The sequence below is a fragment of the Miniopterus natalensis genome, chromosome 5, assembly GCF_054644295.1.
Source record: "Miniopterus natalensis isolate mMinNat1 chromosome 5, mMinNat1.hap1, whole genome shotgun sequence".
Taxonomy (NCBI): domain Eukaryota; kingdom Metazoa; phylum Chordata; class Mammalia; order Chiroptera; family Miniopteridae; genus Miniopterus; species Miniopterus natalensis.
This window is the reverse complement of record NC_142085.1, coordinates 83,646,795-83,665,469: the sequence shown is the minus strand read 5'-3', so window position 1 is coordinate 83,665,469 and position 18,675 is coordinate 83,646,795. Positions and strand designations below refer to the sequence as shown.

The window sequence follows — 18,675 nt, the reverse complement described above, 5'->3', positions numbered from 1 at the left end:
TTGAAGACGTATACTTGTAGAGCACAAGCCCGGTAAGCTCCCAGGAAAATTAAAAACAAAGCAGAGCCATTATAAAAGTTCAGAACATGGGAGATAAAGGGAAGATCATTAAGACTTCCAAGGTGGAAAAGTCTGATTTTTCCAAAACAGTGCTGGAAGCCAGAAGACAATGGTACAATGCCTTCAAAAAGTTAAGAAACCTATCTCTAATTTAGAATATTATACCTACCATTTAATATATAAAATATTTGCCTCCTGTGAACACATTCACAAGAAGCTAATGAAAGCTAGCTAGCTACCTATGCTAAAATGAGAGGAAAAACAACATCCAACCCAGGAGAAAGAGATGGTAAAGAAATGTCCCAGGTGACAGTTTTACTGCAGCCTGGAGAATACCTGTCCAGACTGGAGGACAATCTGCTCCAGGACAGATGTCTCCAAGGAGGAAAACAGTTGAACTAATTTACCTAATGGGCTTCCCCACACTGGAAGGAGTTTTATTAGCCTCCCTCTCATAGAAACTAGCAGCATAAATGGTAAAGGGAAAAAGAGGGAGGGAGACAGAAAAGGGAAGAATTATTGAATCCAGAAAAACAAAGAGTTATATAAAAATATATATATAGCCCTGGCCAGTGTGGCTTGGTTGAGTATTGTCCCGTGTGCCCAAAAGCCACCAGTTCAATTCCCAGTCAGGGCAGATGCCCAGGCCGCAGGCTTGATCACCCTTCTGGGGTGTGTGGGGAGACAGCCAATCGTTTCTCTCTCTCCCCGCCTCTCCCTTCCTACTTCTCTGAAATCAATTAAATAAATATAACAATAGCGTATGTTGTTGTTCAGATGTGAAAAATGTTAACCATAATCATGAAAACGATTATTGCTCTAGCTATAAGATGTGCTAAAACAGTAATTAGAGTCCTGTGAGCCATGTAGAAGTTTATTCCTTCTTGGCACTAGAAGCGTCAATAATGTCTAACAATTGAAAATCAAAAAATTACAACATAAATGTGTTACTTAGAAATGGAGAAGTAAAAACCAGAAGACAGCTGCAAGAGGTGGAAATGGTTATTGCAGGACATTACTTCATTGGAAGCTTAGTAGTAATTTTTGACTTTTTAATACATTAGTACATGTTCACATTGCCTTTTCATGAAATTTTAGATAAAAGTTTTAAAAAATCACATACCAGTGGTTAAAAGTAGACTTCCTGGGTTCAACTCCTGGTTTCATCACTTTTCTGCATGACCTGGGGCAAAGTAATGAACTATTTAAACCCTCAGGTTTTTTAATGTATTGAAGCAGAGTACATGGCTCATACTGTTATTGTAAAAATTAATGAGAAAAGCACTTAGCATAGCACATAGTGCAAAGTGGGTGCTTCATGAATTTTACTTTTATCATATAATATTTACCACAGTTTCCATGGTGGAATATGTTTGCCCACAAGTCTGTAAAAATTGTAGCATTTGGGATCCATGTTGTAAAAGACAGATAAATGATAATCTGTCTCCAAAGGAAAAATTCTCACCAATATTTAAAAGGACAGATTAAACTGATAAGAAATGCATTTTCTTTTCTTTCCCCATGTGGAATTTTTGTATATTTCTCTTGCCAATGGACTTAGTTCGTATAAACTTAACTGGACAAAAATATATGAAGACTTGAGATGGCTTCAGAGAACATTTTGTCAAATTTGTCTGTATTAGAGATGAAGAATAAATTCAGAGACGCTATGTGACCAATTCAAGACCATTACCAGTGAAAGTTAAAGCTAAAACTATAATTTCTATCTGTAATAGGACACATATATAATTATAAAACCCCTCAAGCTTCACTTCATGTACTGATTTTAACAAAAACTTTTGAGCAGAAACACAACGGGACTTTTTTCCAGTATTTACCTGGTCAAGCCCCTGAAAGTAAATCTCATAAAAATATGCATCCACCCCTTGACTGGGTGCCCTGGAATCTGAAACTCAGAATTGTCCACACTGTGCCTCCAGCATCTGTGAATTACAGCTCTGGTTCTCATACCCCAATACTGGTTCCACAGTGGTTTCCCTCATCAGCCTCTTCTAAATAGATTCAACACTGATCTATTATATGGAGAAGTGATGTCACCGAGATGGTAACATAGGTTGTTTCTGACTTAAGTCCCCTCACAAGAAGACCAACAAGCAACCAGCCATAGAAAAGACCTCACTGTGAAAATCCCAGAACTCAGGGGCGTGGCTGAAGCACCCCCCTGGGCCACTCAGAAGAGTAAGAGGAGTGGTGGCACTCTGACCACATTGCCCCTCCCCAGACTTGCACAGCATTGCACTAAGAGGCCCACCCTGGGCCCAGAACATTGTACTAAGAAGGCTCACAGGGTCTGGTTTCTCCAGTGGGCAAAACGAGGCCAACGTGGACATCCAGCACCCTCAGCATTGTAGGAGTCTTCTTGGGTCTCACCTCGTGGGGATCACTAGAGGAATCTGTGGGGCCTGACCACTGGGGATCAGATAGAACAAAGAAGAGGGGTGGGGCTTATGGCCACCAGCACTCAAATCTTGGCAGAATGCATTCCTACTTGCAGCTGCGCCTAAGCAGAGATCCTAGCCAACGTCTCTGCCCATCAGCAGAGCCCAGTCAGTGGCCCCAGTTGGTCTTGGAGTTCAGTTGGCAGTTCTTCCTGATTTGGGTCCTTAGACAATGGGCCATACTTGCCTTTGGTGCCCTTTCTACCACCCAGCCTGGTCAGGGAAACAACTTCTCAGCCTTGCCCAACAGCTGAGCATAGCTTCCATCCCACCCCTCCAGGAAGCCTGACAAGAGAGCCCAGGCAGCCACAGAGCCTGTCCAACAGCCCTGCTTGGGCAGGGAGCCAAGCCAGCAGCCCTACCCGACTGTTAAGCTTAGTCTCTGGTCCCTGAATAGAGACCTTGGGCAGCCTCGGAGCCCAGTCTACAGCCCTGCCCAGCCAAGGAGCCCAAACTACAACCCCACTCAGCAGTGTAGTCCAACCTAGTGTCTTCTCTGATTGCTGACTACAGCCTGCAACCTTGCCGAAGCAGATATGCCAACCAGTGACTCCGCCCAATCACCAAGCATAGCCTGCAACCCTACTTGACAAAAAAGCCTGGACATCAACCCAACTTGACCACTGAACACAGTCCCTAGCCTCACCCACTGTTAGATACAACGGGCACCTCCTGATGGGAAGCCCGGCCAGCTACCACGCCCAACAGGGGAGCAGAGCCAATGGCCTACCTGACGGTGAAGCCCAGCCTGTGGACTTGCCAACCGCAGGACATAGCCTGCAGCCGTGCATGATCACAGAGCACAGCCTGAGGCTCATTGCAACTGCAAATCCCTGCCTGTGGCCCCACCTGACCATAGAGTTTAGCCAGCAGTGTTATCTGGTCTGGGGGCACAACCTGAGACCCCACCCGGCCAGGAGCAATTGCAGAGCCCAGCCTGAAGCCCTACGCAATCACAGAGTCTAACCAGTGGCTGTCCAGGGACACAGCCTATGACCTCGCTCAACCAGAAATGATTGTAGAGCCCAGGAGCCGCAGCACCCCCACCCCCAACTCCAGAGCATAGGTTTTCCAAAACAAGTCTCAACAAATTCAAGAAAACAGAAATTATATCAAGTATTTTTTCCAACCACAGTAATATGAAACTAGAAATCAGTAACACGAAGAAAGCTGGGAAATTTACAGATACATGGAAATTAAACAGCACACTCCTGAACAACCGATGGATCAAAGAAGAAATCAAAGGGAAACAAAAACATCTTGAGACAAATAAAAAATAAAACACAACATACCAAAATTTATGGGCTGCAGCAAAAGCAGTTTTATGATGGAAATTTATAGTGATAAACGCCTACATAAGCTTTTAGGCACTTTTATTTGTTTATTTGTTTGATTTAGTCCTACTGGTTTATTTTGGGGGTTTTTTGGTTGTGCTTTTGGTACCCTATCTAAAAAAATCATTGCAAAGACCAATGTCAAGAAGCTTTCCCCTTCTGTTTTCTTGTAGAAGTTTTATGGTTTCAGGGCTTGCATTTAAGCCTTTAATCCATTAAAGTTAATTTTTGTGAGTGGTATAAGATAGGGGTTGAGTTTTAGTCTTTGGGATTGGATGAAGGTGGGCAAAGTGTCCAAACTTCAGTTCTAAGATGAGTGAGTTTTGGAGATATAATGTACAGCATGGTGACTATAGTTAACACTACTATGCCACACATTTGAAAGTTGCTAAGAGAGTGGATCTTAAAACTTCTAAACACACAGATTTTACCTGTGAGGCAATGAATGTTTATTAAACTTGCTCTGGCAATCATTTCATATTATAGGCATACATGAAATCATCACACTGTACACCTTAAACTTACACAGTGTCATATGTCAATTATATCTCACTAAAGCTGCAAAAATCTTTTGAGTACTTGGGGAAAATTAATTTAACACTTAGATTCATGTACCTAACACTTCCTCCAAATGTGTATTCTTTTTTTTTTTTTTTTTTTAATATATCTTTATTGATTTCAGAGAGAGGACAGGAGGGGGGAGAGAGAGAGATAGAAACATCAATGATGAGAGAGTCATTGATGGAGCCCACAACCCGGGCATGTGCCTGACCGGGAATCAAACCCCGATCGCCTGGATCCTAGGTCGATGCTCAACCGCTGAGCCACGCCCGGCTGGGCCAAATGTGTATCTTATACAAGATGCACTTTAAGGCCTAAAATTCCCTTGGGTACCTCATTCACAGAAGTCTCTGTCTTTATCTTTGAGCAAATATTAAGTTCAATTTTTGAAATACATTTTATTTTATGTTTTTTAGATCAGTAATTTCCATGATAACTGTCACATAACTGAAAGAGGTTATGCAAGAGATTTGAAAGGACTGTTTAGTGAAATAAAAGTATTTTTGATAGCATTTATCTTTTTGTGTCTAGTTTATAAAATCTCCAAAAATTAACCAAAGGCACTGCTGTTACACTTGACAATGAGCTAACATTTGTATGGAAGGCACCAGCTGGAGCAGTGTTCAGGGAAAAAGGAGGAAGAATATCCACATGAGAGTATAAATCTCAACTCTTTGAGTAGACTGAGGAATTAGCGTTAGAGCAAGAGAAAAACTAGGCATATTCTAGAGCTGTATCTAAGAAGAGGGAAAATATTAAGAACCTTACTAAATAGGGCAAGCAAAAAATGGTACTGGTAGGCCTCACTTTTAATGATGGCATACTTTGAGTAAATTGAGTTAAAAGCTCAATAGAAAAAATATTGTACATTTTGCACTGATATTCTTTGCAGTTAATGTAAAGGTTTCACGTGGTAGAACTCTGTAGAAACTCTGTGCCTGTGGATCATCATAATCTATTTCCTACATTTAAAATTGGTCACTGAGGAAGCTGCTGACCATAATGATGATGTCAGTATATAAGGTAGAGAACCTAGGCCCCTTCACCACGGTGCCTGTTAACAATGGTCGAATTATCTGTTTAGAACAACGCGCAGATCTTTAGAGATCAAATCCCAGTTCCTAAGAACCAGCTCTTAACAGGAGCACCTGTGTTCTTTTGATTGATGATTGATGGATGGATGGGAATGGAAGTCATATATCTGTGAGGTAGAGTCTGGGTGAATATGTTTTTTTAATCACTAAAGAAGCTCATTTTATTCTTAATACAGTTGCTGTAGTCTATTTCATTTGTTCAGTTTGTACTTTGTCATTGCTCACATAGCTGAAATATTTCTAGATTCATTTTCTCATACTTTTGAGCTTCCCGTATGTCATAAGTGAAGCTGATGAAACCTCACGCTTTGAAGGAGATGAAGCCTTTGTCAGAGTTGGGCCCGACCGCGTGTCAGTGACCGATCCTGGGGTAGCTTCCCCCGCGTGGGCAGGGATTTCAGCGGCGCGCCTCTTCCCCGCAGGACCTGCAGAGAGACATAGAGAAGCACAGCACGGGCGTGGCCTCTGTCCTCAACCTGTGCGAGGTCCTGCTGCACGACTGCGACGCGTGTGCCACCGACGCCGAGTGTGACTCCATCCAGCAGGCCACACGCAACCTGGACCGGCGGTGGAGAAATATCTGCGCGATGTCCATGGAAAGAAGGCTCAAGTAAGCTGGGCCGGTCACTCCCCGGGACAGACGAAGTGCCAAAAGGGAAAAAATTACCCAGGGTGGCTGTTGTTCAGTATTTCTTTTTGGTGACAAAGTCCAAAAGCAGCCTTGGTTTTCCAAACTTGTCGTTGTCTACATTTAGTTGGGAAAATAAGCAGATATAAGGGTAATACACAAATATAACCAGCCCAGTTACGCCTCACCTAACAGTTTAAATATAATTCAGAAAAACATGCCTTTGCTGAATCAGTATAATGTTACAGGATTGGTGGCTGGAAAATAATGTTCTCTTGTTAAAAATGAAATAACAAGCAAAGGGCTTATCTTTAAGCCCTTTGAAATTCTAGGCAGTAAAATATAGTGACGCGTGAGAAAATTATCGTAATGATTTAAAGCGCATCGTCTCCGCGCTCCCTGGGGAACCCTGAAAGCTCACTGGTCTTGCTGGCACAGGCTGATTTTGATGAGGGTTGTTTGATGTTGGACTTGAATGGATTTTCAGCCCCTGTCTTGTTTCGGCAAAACCGTGGCATGCGTGTGCACCGCAAACACGACGTCGCCCTTCTAAACTTTCTTGCGCTTTTGCAGAAAAGTTCCCATCATGTGCATGTGATGATCGATGTGACTAATTCCAAATTCAGAGCCACGGGATGTGTGTTTAGGAAAAAAAACCCGAAAAAAACAGCTGTTTCATTTCAGCTCAAACAGTTGTCTCCTTTTCACTTTGGCTCCAGGCACAGTGATTGTTTGGCACCACAGTTGCTTGTTTGGGCTCTTTTAATCCCACGGCAGGGTCCTGGAGCAGAAACTCTCCCAAACAATCGGACTCTGTTCTTTCATTTTCTGTCTCAGAATTGAGGAGACATGGCAATTGTGGCAGAAGTTTCTGGATGACTATTCGCGTTTTGAAGATTGGCTCAAGACTTCCGAGAGGACAGCTGCCTTCCCCAGCTCTTCTGGGGTGCTCTATACAGTTGCCAAGGAAGAACTGAAGAAATTTGAGGTGACGTATCGTTCCAAATCTTTAATCCTATGTTGCTGTGAGAGCAGCCAGCTGGTAGTTGGTGTCCCAAGACGTAAAGTAACCGTCACCCACACATTTTTTCTTCAAACAGCTGGGAGATGACTTTGTGGTCATTTTATTATTACCTCATAAGTAGACAAAGAAGTGGGAAAGAAGGTTTCTATTTTAAGATTATCAAGAATTACAAATACAGTACAACATAAAATAATGAAGAGGAATTTTATTAGAAAACAGGAATCACTACCCCCCCTAAAAAAGATCCTGGCATTCTTTTTATTTCACAATTCTTCACAATCACCCATTTAAGATGAAAATAAGATCGTTTTCTATACCAAAAAATCTATCTTCCATATATATTTTCATTTATTTTTACCTAATTGGAGCCTCAATATATATATTTTAAAAATCAGTAATAAAATAGAGTTGGCTCCAGATTAAATGAAACATTTTAATCATGAGCCACTTCTAACTATAAAGGAAGAACAGTGCCATTCTTGAGTCATGAAGACTTTTCAATTTCACAGAGACAAAAATAGCCAAAGTCTAATCATACTCACAAAGACAGGAATCATTCAATAACTGATTCCCATCCCCAGCCTGTTTGTGCCATCCTGAGTCTACTCCGTCACTGATAGGATTAAACCTCAACTCCTCTGCTGATATAGCAGGAAGTTGACCATGTTTTACTTTATTTTTTAAATGTTTTGTTGATTTCAGAGGAAGGGAAACGGAGAGAGAGATAGAAACATCAGTGATGAGAGAAAATGTATTGATCAGCTGCCTCCTGCACACCCCCTACAGGGATTCAGCCCGAAACCCAGGCATGTGCCCTGACCTGGAATCAAATCGTGACCTCCTAGTTTGTGGGGGGGGGGGGGGGGGGCACTCAACCACTGAGCCACGCCAGCCGAGCATGTTGACCATTTTTTAATTTGAAGTTTCTTTTCCCGTCATTTCCCACTGATAGGCAGACATGTGTACTCACATACTTGACAGCAAACGGTTCTGGTGTGTGTGTCTCACAAAAATCATTCTTGTTCCCTTACTCTTCCCCAAGCTCCCCAAGATGTTTAAAAATTAGAATAAAAATCAAACCAAGTCCAGCTGCATTCCCTTTTACCTGACAATATCTGTCAGGCCTTTGATCATGAGTATGAAGTGTGCTTGTTTTTCTAGTGAGATCTAAAACCTAAAAGTCTGAGATGGGCAGCTATATAAACCTATAAAAATGTTTAAACAGTGTGTGAAATAAATAAGTGTTATTCTGACATCTGTGTATGGATTTGTATGTAACTATACCACTAAATTCCAGGAAAAAATGTTTCCTATCTAAAAGGCTTTTCCTTAGAAAACCCCTGGAAAAAGCCACAGTAGCTCAGCAGTAGGTTGTAGGTCACCCGGTGCGAACCAGTGTCAGTGAGGGGTTCCTGTATTGCATCTTAGCACACTCAGCTCCGGGAAGGTTAAAACCTTTTATAATTGGCTTAGACTGCAAAGCAGATTACATAAGATCCTTTTGGATGCTATTTTAGACTCAGATTTTATGACAAAAGTTAGTCGTATCGTTAACTCCTGTAGTGAATGTTTTATCATTTATCTTGTAGTTAATTTTCTTACAAGAAACAAAATAAATCACAAAATTAAATTTTGTTTGAGGAAAGCTTTTGCCTGTTCATTGGCATGAATATTTGGGGTGGATCTAGGTGCACTGGGGTACCCACCCACACACCTGCCATCACTCCAGTGGGAAAACATATTCTGTGACTTCCAGTAATAGCAAAAGCTGAACTTTTATTACCACCTCCTTTTCTGGGGCAATAATTTAAAGTTTTATAGAAAAGAAGATTTGATTTACTAGGATGAAGGCTCTTAAAGCAACTCTCAAAAGGAAACCATTCCAGAGGCAGAAATGGGGCAGCATGTGGACAGTGTGATGAGCCAAAGGAAGCTGAACGCTGGGACTTAGATGAGGCTGGTCCAAATAATTATACAATTTTCTGTCTAAGGCCAAGATGAAAATCAGTCATAAGTCAGACACAAGAGTTTGAGGGGGAAAAAAGCTTCATTTTCTCTTGGCCAAGTGTTTCTTATGCTAGGGCTATGCTAGATTGCAGAGAGAAAGAAGAAAGTCTTTTATCTTCAGAAACTCCAGACCATGCGTAGGTAACCTCAAAAGTAAATAGCCCTGGCCCAGGTGGCGCATGGGAGGCAGCCCATCCATGTTTCTCTCTCACATCAATGTCTCTCTCTCCTCCCCTACTTCCCCTCTCTAAAAAAAGAAATAAATAGACACTACCATGTAAGGAGCTACATCAGTTCTAAATGTTTTATAAAAACTGAGTCATTCATGGGAGCAACAAAAAAATAGAGCATGATCCAAACATTTTTCGATATAAAATTACTTGTATTTTACTAAACTGCTTCTCTTAAATGTTCATAATAGCTTGCACTTAAAGGACATTCTACAAAAGATAGTTTTAATTTTTTTAATGGACACCAGAATTGAGGCAATTTCTGAATTTTTAGGAAATTACATATTTAACAAATAAAGAGACAGTTCTTCTGTAGACATCTTTTCTCAGTGTTGACATGGGGATTTTGAGCATTTCAAACTCATTTCAGCATCATAAATATTTTTGTAATAAGTTTGTTTCATGGGAAAATTTTGTTCTGGCTGTTAATTAGCCCAGAAGCTATATTTTATATGTATATGTGTAAATTCTGTATGTCTAAGTGTATATTATATACATTATATCTGTATGTGTATTTCTACATATATGTATATATTTATTTGTATTTACCATTCTCAATTATATTTTTGTTTGATCGACCCCCTCTCCTTAAGCCACAGTGATTGCGTTTCTTTCCTTTAACAAGGGGACCTATACGCTCATTAGAGATTGTCCTTTGCCTGTCGTGACACTGGGACCGCCCGTGCCCCCTGACGTTGCAGCCTGAAGCCCAGGCGTCCTTGCCGAGGGCCCTGTGTGACTGTCCCTCACCTGCCTGCCTCTCTGTGGCCCTAGGCTTTCCAGCGGCAGGTACACGAGAGCCTGACCCAGCTGGAGCTGATCAACAAGCAGTACCGCCGCCTGGCCAGGGAGAACCGCACCGACTCCGCGTGTCGCCTGAAGCAGATGGTCCACGAAGGCAACCAGAGATGGGACAACCTGCAGAGGCGCGTCAGCTCCATCCTGCGCAGACTCAAGGTCTTCATCCCCCCCCCGTCGCGTAGGGGCCCCGAGGACGGGACGGGCCATTTGAACGGTGCTGATTCTGGAAGACGGGGATGGCGAGAGGGGATCGGGGTCCATCACACAGTGAAGGGGGCAGGTCCTCACGGCTCACCGCCCAGAGGCCATGGGGGTGGCGGTGCGTCTCGGGAGGCAGCCTTTGGATTTTCACTGTCTCCCCTTCGCGCCCAGCATTTCATCGGCCAGCGGGAGGAATTCGAGACGGCGCGGGACAGCATCCTGGTGTGGCTGACGGAGATGGACCTACAGCTCACTAACATTGAGCATTTCTCCGAGTGCGACGTCCACGCGAAAATAAAGCAACTCAAGGTAACAGACGAGCGGTTCTTCAAGCTGTCCGTGTGAAGAAATCCTAAAGGAGGGCTTTTTAGATCCTTTGGTGACGATGATAATGATTAACTTGTTTTTTCAGTTTTCTCTTTCATTTCTTTATTGGGGTGACACTGGTAAATAAGATTATAGAGCTTTCGGCTTAGGTTTCTATGACACCCGATCTTTCCATTGCATTGTGTGCCCACCACCCACTCAAATCATCCTCCGTCACCATATATTTGACCCCCTCTACCCTCTACTCCTCACCACCCCCTTCCCTCTGGTAACCACCATTCTGTTGTCTGTGTCTATGAGTTTTTATTTGTTTTTCTTGTCTGTTCTTTTGTTGCTTTCAATTTTCTATCCCACATATGAGTGAAATCATGTGGTTCTTTACTTTTTCTGTCTGACTTATTTCACTTAACGTAATATTCTCAAAATTCATCCACGTTGTTGCAAATGGCAGTATTTCGTCTTTTCTTATGGCTGAGGAGTACTCCATTGTATATATGTCCCACATCTTCTTTATCCAGTCATTTATCAAGGGGCACTTTGGTTGTCTCCATGTCTTGGCCGCCATGAACAATGCTTCAGTGAACATAGGGTGCATATGTCTTTGCAAATAAATGTTTTCAAAATGTTGTGGTAGGCCCCCAGAAGAGGGGTTGCTGGGTCCTATGGTAACTCTATTCATAATTTTCTGAGGAGCCTCCATACTGTTTTCCATAGTGGCTGTACCAGTCTACATTCCCACCAGCAGTGAATGGGGGTTCCCTTTTCTCCACAACCTCTCCAACACTTGTTATTACTTATCTTGTTGGTAACAGCCATTCTAACAGGTATGAGGTGGCATCTCATTGTAGTTTTTATTTGCATTTCCCTAGTAGCTAGTGAAGTGTTGAGCATCTTTTCATATAACTATTAGCCATTTGTATGTCTTCTTGGGAGAAGTGTCTGTTTAGGCCCTCTGCCCATTTTTTAATTGGATTGTATGTTAGTTTGGTGTTGAGTTGTATGAGTTCTTTATATATTTTGGATATTAACCCCTTGTCAGAGTTGTTGTTTGCAAATATCTTCTCCCATTCGGTTCCTTGTCTTTTTGTTTTGTTGGTGGTTTCTTTTGCTGTGCAGAAACTTTTTAGTTTGATAGAGTCCCATTCATTTATTTTCACCTTTACTTCTTTTGCCTTTGAGGTCAAATTCATAAAATCCTCCCTAAGATCAAGAAATTAGTTCTTCTTGATTGAAAAAAAATACAAAAAATATTAAAAATGAAATAAAGAGCACTATCTATAGATAACTACCATTAACATACTACTTTTAAGTATTAACTTGATAACTGGCATTGGAGATCTTTTTTGGTGGCTGTTGTGTTTTTGTTTTTGTTTTCTGATTTATTCTAGCTCCTTCAGATAGTTTATTTGACCTCTGTGCTTCAGAGAAATACAACTTTCTCATATTGAGATTTCATTCCACATAGTCTACATTTTTAGATGCCAAGTTAATTTTTAAAAATTTATATGCTTTACTATATATATAATTCAGCCACAGTGGCTACTTAATAACTTAAATAGGAGGGACATATAGTACATTAGCCAGAAGGATTCTCTAAGTGGAAGTGTATTTAACAATTTGAATAATTTGCAATGTGTCTTATGAAATTTTCCTCCCAAGACAGTTAAACAGATTTTAAAAATATATAATCATGATGCCCATAACCTTAGGTTTGTTATAATAACACAAGGAAGTTACCGTTAGTATATTATCAGGATGAAAAAATCATAAAATAGTCAAACCTGGTATTCTTCCCAACCCCTCTCCCCATCTCTCCCACCCTGACTCCCCCAAGTTTTTTCACAGGCAAATCAATAGTTACAGCCTTTGGCAGGAAATTTCCTCCAAGTGGTCGTTAAGTCTTTTCTTCTTGGACTCTGGCAGGGTCGTAAAACTTCTCTCTTCTCCCTCTCTTCTCCCCTTTCAGTCTTTTCATTATTGGACAGTATTGACTATTCCAGCATTATTCCTGTGAATTAAAATTTATCCCCTGAAACTTGTCCCAAGTAGCTTAACTCTTCTGAACCATGTAAAATGAGCCTAAATGATCCTCTAGACTTCCTTATTTTCCAAATCATTTTAATCTTTCCTGCTTATTTCCTGAAACAATAAAAATCATCTGAGAAGAATTTATGAAATTGTCACTGGCTTGGTTTCTCTTAGTCGTGTACAATGTATGATCAAGACATTGAAAATTAAAATAGTCAATATATTTCTTTAAAGTACCACATTTATTTCAGTGGCACTATAATGATTATAATTGATTTTCACCAGGGATAACCAGCATTATTAACTTCATGATGGATTTGAATGTTTTCTCATGTGATTTTCTGCCCACACTGTCCATGGTAGTAGATTTTATGAGCCAAAGGCACCTCTCTGGTCATCAGATTCTAACGATTCCACTTCCAACTCGTTCTGACTTAAAATTTTTATGTTTGACTTTACAAAGTAAAAGCCTCTTGGCTTGCCATTGTACATGGTAAATTCAGTATCCCCTACATGGTTTTTCTAAATATATGTCTTATAATTATTTCATGTCAATGTGAACAATAAAAGTCACATGAGACCTGTGCTCCCTAGGCCTTTCAGCAGGAAATTTCGCTGAACCACAGCAAGATTGAGCAGATCATCGCCCAAGGAGAACAGCTGATTGAAAAGAGCGAGCCCTTGGACGCGGCGGTCATCGAGGAGGAGCTGGACGAGCTGCGGCGCTACTGTCAGGAGGTCTTCGGGCGCGTGGAGAGATACCACAAGAAGCTGATCCGCCTGCCTGTATGTAGCGCCATTTTTCATTGCCATTCAGCCTAAAGAGAAATCGCGATGTGGGGCTCAGTAGCATTGTATAGTGGCTCAGGGCCTGGGCGCTGGATCCAAAGCGCCCGGCTTCCTGTTCCAGCTCGGGCATGTTGGCTACGCAACCTTGGGCAAGTGACGTCACGTATCTTGCCTCGGTTTCCTCCACTGTGAAACTGGTTTAGTAACAGCACCCACCTTGTAGAAAGGATTGTTTAGGGGCATGAAATGAGGATAGATAGATGATAGACGGATGGGTAGAGATAGATTGATAGATAGATGATAGATGGATGGGTAGAGATAGATTGATAGATAGATGAGAGATGGATGGGTAGAGAGAGATAGATTGATAGATGATAGATGGGTAGAGATAGATTGATAGATGATAGATGGATGGGTAGAGATAGATTGATAGATGATAGATGATAGATAGCTTAGAAGAGTACTTGGCACACATCTTCTGTGGAAGATAAAGAACCTTCTAGAAGAAACAAGGAGATGAAGGTGAACAATACAAATAGTTGCTCTATTGATGAGGTTGTTTAACTGAATTTCTTTTCTCTTCCATTTCCTCAATTGCTGCCATACTCACATCTCAATGTTGAGATGTCATTATTCAAATATTTGGAAAATTCCGTGTTAACTATATTTTGTATCTGGGATATAAGTTTACAAAGGACCAGTGAAGATTTCCCAGTGATTTCCTTCTGTTCCTGACATGTGCCATTGTGCCCAGGTTGTGTTGCTAGCGTGGTACTAGGTTGCCTTTATTTACAGCATCTTATTTAATCTTACACCAGTTATTCGAAGCAGGTTGTAATATTATTTCCATTTTAGCGCTGATAAAACTGAGGCTTTGTTAGATTAACTTGTAGACATTTGTAGAAGTGATCACAAGATTCTCATTTATTTGAAGATAGGAAGTTTAAAATGATCCCCACTGAGGTAGGAGCGAGACCCAGATGAGCTTCAGCTCTGAGATCTGGCGAGAGGCAGAGCGAGACGCGAGAGGGGCCCCTGGTCGCTGCGGTAACAGTTGGCTTGACTGCATTTCCAGCTCCCAGACGATGAGCGCGACCTCTCTGACCGGGAGCTGGAGCTGGACGACTCTGCAGCTCTCTCTGACCTCCGCTGGCAGGACACCTCCGCGGACAGCGTGCTGTCCCCCCAGCCTTCCTCCAACCCCTCCCTCTCCCTCGCCCAGCCCCTCCGGAGCGAGCGGTCAGGACGAGACACCCCGGCCAGCGTGGACTCCATCCCCCTGGAGTGGGACCATGACTACGACCTCAGCCGTGATCTGGAGTCTGCCGTGTCCAGAGCTCTGCCCTCTGAGGATGAAGAGGGCCAGGAAGACAAAGATTTCTACCTCAGGGGAGCTGCTGGCCTACCAGGTAGGAGAGAGCCCTTCCTCACGCCAGCTTGAAAGGAAATAGACAGGAGCGGAGACTGTCCTGGAAACCTGCAAGCTCAGCAGAATCTCCTCCCTTCTCCCATCAGGGCATATTGTGCATAAGGGAACATTGGACGTTCATGTGATTATCAGATATGAAAGTTGACATGACCGTTGATTTATCCCACATGTACTTAAGGTCTTACCATGTGACAAGTGCTTGCTACGTGCCAGGAACACACAGTAAGACAGGTTTGGCGCTAGGATATAACACGCACAGGGAGATACAGAAGCACAGACAAGGGATGGCTAAGCCGGAGCCCTGAGGAGCGGCTCCAGGGAAGGGACCCGTGAGCCGAGACCTGAGGATGAGAAGGAGTCGGTCAGGCGAGTGTTCAGAGGAGGAAAGGAAAGGGCACTCATCCCAGCTTATGACCAACCACAGTACTTTGGTCACCTGAAGTTTGTCCACAGTGACAATGCTGATAGGGGAGCAAAGAGTGGACAAAGAGGAGGTGGAAAGGCCAGCTGGGACCTGGTCATAGAGCAGCCTGTTCACATGGGAAGAGTTTGGTTTTATCCTGAAGGTAATAGGGAGCCACGGGAGGGCTCTAAGGAGGGAGGCGATGTGATCAGAGGCATATTTTCAATGAACCTGTCTTGATACCATATGGAGGGAAGTGCATTGGGGGGAAAAGAGTTGAAATGGAAATATTTTAATAATTCAGGACAGAGATGGGATGGTGGCCTGAACTAAACAAGCAGCATTAGAAATAGAAGGGAAGGGATGTGACAAATCATGAGAAGTCCCCTCCATAACTGATGAGTGATAGAATTGGGATTGAGGTGACTCTCTGGCCTGGGTATCTTAGTGAAAGATACGGCTTCTCTCATTCCTGTTTTATCTTTATCGTATCGTCTAATAGTTAGGAATTTTGCACCTAAAGCAGCGCTGTTCAGTACGTACCACTGGCCACAGTGTGACTGTCGAGCACTGAACTGTGACTGCAGTTGAGCTTTGCTGTGTCAGACGCACTTGCATGAATACACGAAGTTTAAAGACTGACGCAAAGAAAGAAGTTCAAACATTAACACGTTGATTACAGGTTATAATTTGGATATATTGATTTCGTAAAATATTATTTTCATCTATTTCTTATTACTTTTAAAATGTGGCTACTGGAACCTTTGAAATTATGCGTGCGGCTCACGTTGCTCTTGGCCCCTTTCAGCACTCCTCTAGAATCTGTCTGAAATTTCAGTTTTGCCTTTTTAGTAGCTATTGAAACTTGGAGAAGTAACTGACTTCCCCTGGACGTCAGTTTTCCCATCAATAAAATGGGAACGACTCTCCCATTCACTGTAGGGTTGCCATGAGGATAAATGAGTGCTTGACAGTGCCTGGCTCCCAAAACACTCAGTGAGTGGGAGGCCATGCTCCGACTCAGTTCAGGAAGACTCTGGTGAGCGTGCTCACACTCCTGCGGCCCCAGGACGCTCTGTCTCCACAGACTAACTTCCTTTTTTCTCTAGGAAACTCGTTTTCCTGCCCCAAGGGAGTCAGTGTTTCCACAACTTACCTGTCAACTTAGACTGTGCTCTTTTTGCAGATGTCATGATCCCTGAAAGCCCTGAGGCCTATGTAAAACTCACAGAGAGTGCCATCAGAAATACCTCTGGTAGGCACGCTCCGCCGAAGCAGCACCCTCCCTCACCTGTCACGAGCCCCCCTTAGCACAGCCCTGTCCCCCTCACGGCTCTGCGGCACTAGCATGTTACGGCAGAACCTTCCCCTCTGACCGCTGTACCAGGAAAACAACAAACAAACAAAACAGAACAAACACTTAGTTGATCGACACCAAAAGGAAGATTTGAAGGATCGAGCACACTGGGAGGGAAAGAGTCCCGTCATGGCGATCAGTCTCGTTAATGGCCCTGTGGCGTCCACTAAGAGCAGGGAGCAGGCGGTGGGAACCCTAGTCTCAGCTTTTGTGCCCCAGTATCTTAAGGCTTAGATTTTCCTTTCGGGACAGAATGATTCCTGAAACAAGAAAAATCAAAGAAATGAAGATGAAACCAATTTTGCTCAGTGTTGCACTAGACAAACTGTCTGTGGTTCAGGGTCAGAAATCTGGAGGAGGGTGGAGAGGAGGGTTTGAACACGGTGCCTTGATATTGAATTGTAGGCTTGTTAGTTTGCACTTAAATTTTAAAGAAAAACAAAAGAGCAGGAAACGAAGTACCGTTACTGAAACACGACTGCCTGAGCGATTCCCCAGTCAGAGACCTCTTCCAGGTGTATTTAGGAGCCTCATAAAAACCAAATTCATAAGGCTTACTAATATTTGCTCTGCTTTCGCCCTGTGCCAGCTTCACTCTGATAATCAGCCCATGTTCTTGTTCAAGTCAAAGACTGCAGTGCACGCACACACGCGCACACACAACACACACGTGCACTCACACGCACATGCAGGCACAGACGGCACACATGCGCACACACGCATGCACACAAATACTTTTGCTGAAAGGTGTTTCCTCTTTGAAAGAAGAGCCAGGAGTTCTAGGCTTTGAATAAGAGCAAGCCCAGAGGGAAATGCTAAAATCTTAGCTCTCTCCTGGTTTCGATTCTACTTTTAAACAAAAGCGCGTCATTGCCAGTTTGGTGTTTCCATTCACGTCTACCTTGAGCTAGTCTTTTCTTGGTTGACTTGAAGTCATGCCTTAAGTGAATGACAGAGCCACCTGGCACGTCAGTGGCACTGTCTTCTACGGAGACACAGAAAGAAAAATCTTTTTCTGCTTGATAAGTGACTGCAGAGGGAGCGTGAGAAGTAACTGCCTCAGAAGACACCATGTAGGTTTTTAAAAAGGCCTTTCACGGCTCACAACATGCAGATTTTCAAGGGAGTAGATGACTCAGGAGCTGTTAGCACCCCCTGCAGAGCACTTTTGCTCTATTTAGTGGGCTAGGACTCTTAGTGAAACACTCATCTGTCTGGTCATTTAAATCTCTAACTCAACAGCACATTAGTACTAAGCTTGCTTTATAATTACCCACACACATGCCATTTCTATACAGCTTTAACTGAATAATTTCTTAAACTTCTTGAATGTCAAGCTTGCAAAAGCTTGTAAAAAGTCTCATGGTTGACATTGCAGGGGATCCCAGTGCCTTAGAGTCGCAGATCCGACAACTGGGCAAAGCCCTGGATGACAGCCGCTTTCGGATGCAGCAAACAGAAGATATCATCCGCAGCAAAACGCCCACAGGGCCAGAGCTGGACGCCAGCTACCGAGGCTACGTGAGTACCCCGACCTCCCAGGTCCCGACAGGTGCCTGGAAATCACAGTTGTGTGACAGAGAACAATTTGTCTGGGGCACAAGGGCTTTATGAGCTCTCCAAACACCACACTGCCCTTGAACTCAGGGGCATGGATGTGCAAAACAAAACCCTGTTGGCAGGTTACCTGAGTTACCTGTTGAGTCGAGCCGGATGTGCATGGGCCCACTAACCTACTGTAATGACCAGCCTGTTCCTTTACACAGAGAACTTCGTGAAGTCTGTTTAATTGAAAGCAACAAAAATGCTTTGGCTCCTGAAAGTGATTAGGCACTTTTCCAAATCCAGCTAATAATGTTTGGACCATGGTTATCCTCAGAGCAGCAGATTTGGGCTAATAGATTACTAACGTGGAATTTTTTCCGTTCTTTTCTTGGGTTTAT

The 18,675-nt window shown here is 43.0% G+C and overlaps 1 protein-coding gene across 2 annotated transcripts in view; it reads left to right on the top strand.

Moving 5' to 3' along the window:
* Window positions 1–18,675, top strand: part of SYNE1 (spectrin repeat containing nuclear envelope protein 1) — a 346,443-nt gene that overhangs the window by 309,313 nt on the left and 18,455 nt on the right. For both annotated transcript variants that reach the window (XM_087817695.1, XM_016211560.2), the window contains 7 exons: window positions 5,931–6,118; window positions 6,974–7,124; window positions 10,172–10,354; window positions 10,571–10,708; window positions 13,349–13,540; window positions 14,619–14,952; window positions 18,111–18,253. In XM_087817695.1, coding sequence (XP_087673821.1) covers window positions 5,931–6,118; window positions 6,974–7,124; window positions 10,172–10,354; window positions 10,571–10,708; window positions 13,349–13,540; window positions 14,619–14,952; window positions 18,111–18,253 — 1,329 coding nt within the window. The remainder of the gene's footprint in view (window positions 1–5,930; window positions 6,119–6,973; window positions 7,125–10,171; window positions 10,355–10,570; window positions 10,709–13,348; window positions 13,541–14,618; window positions 14,953–18,110; window positions 18,254–18,675) is intronic.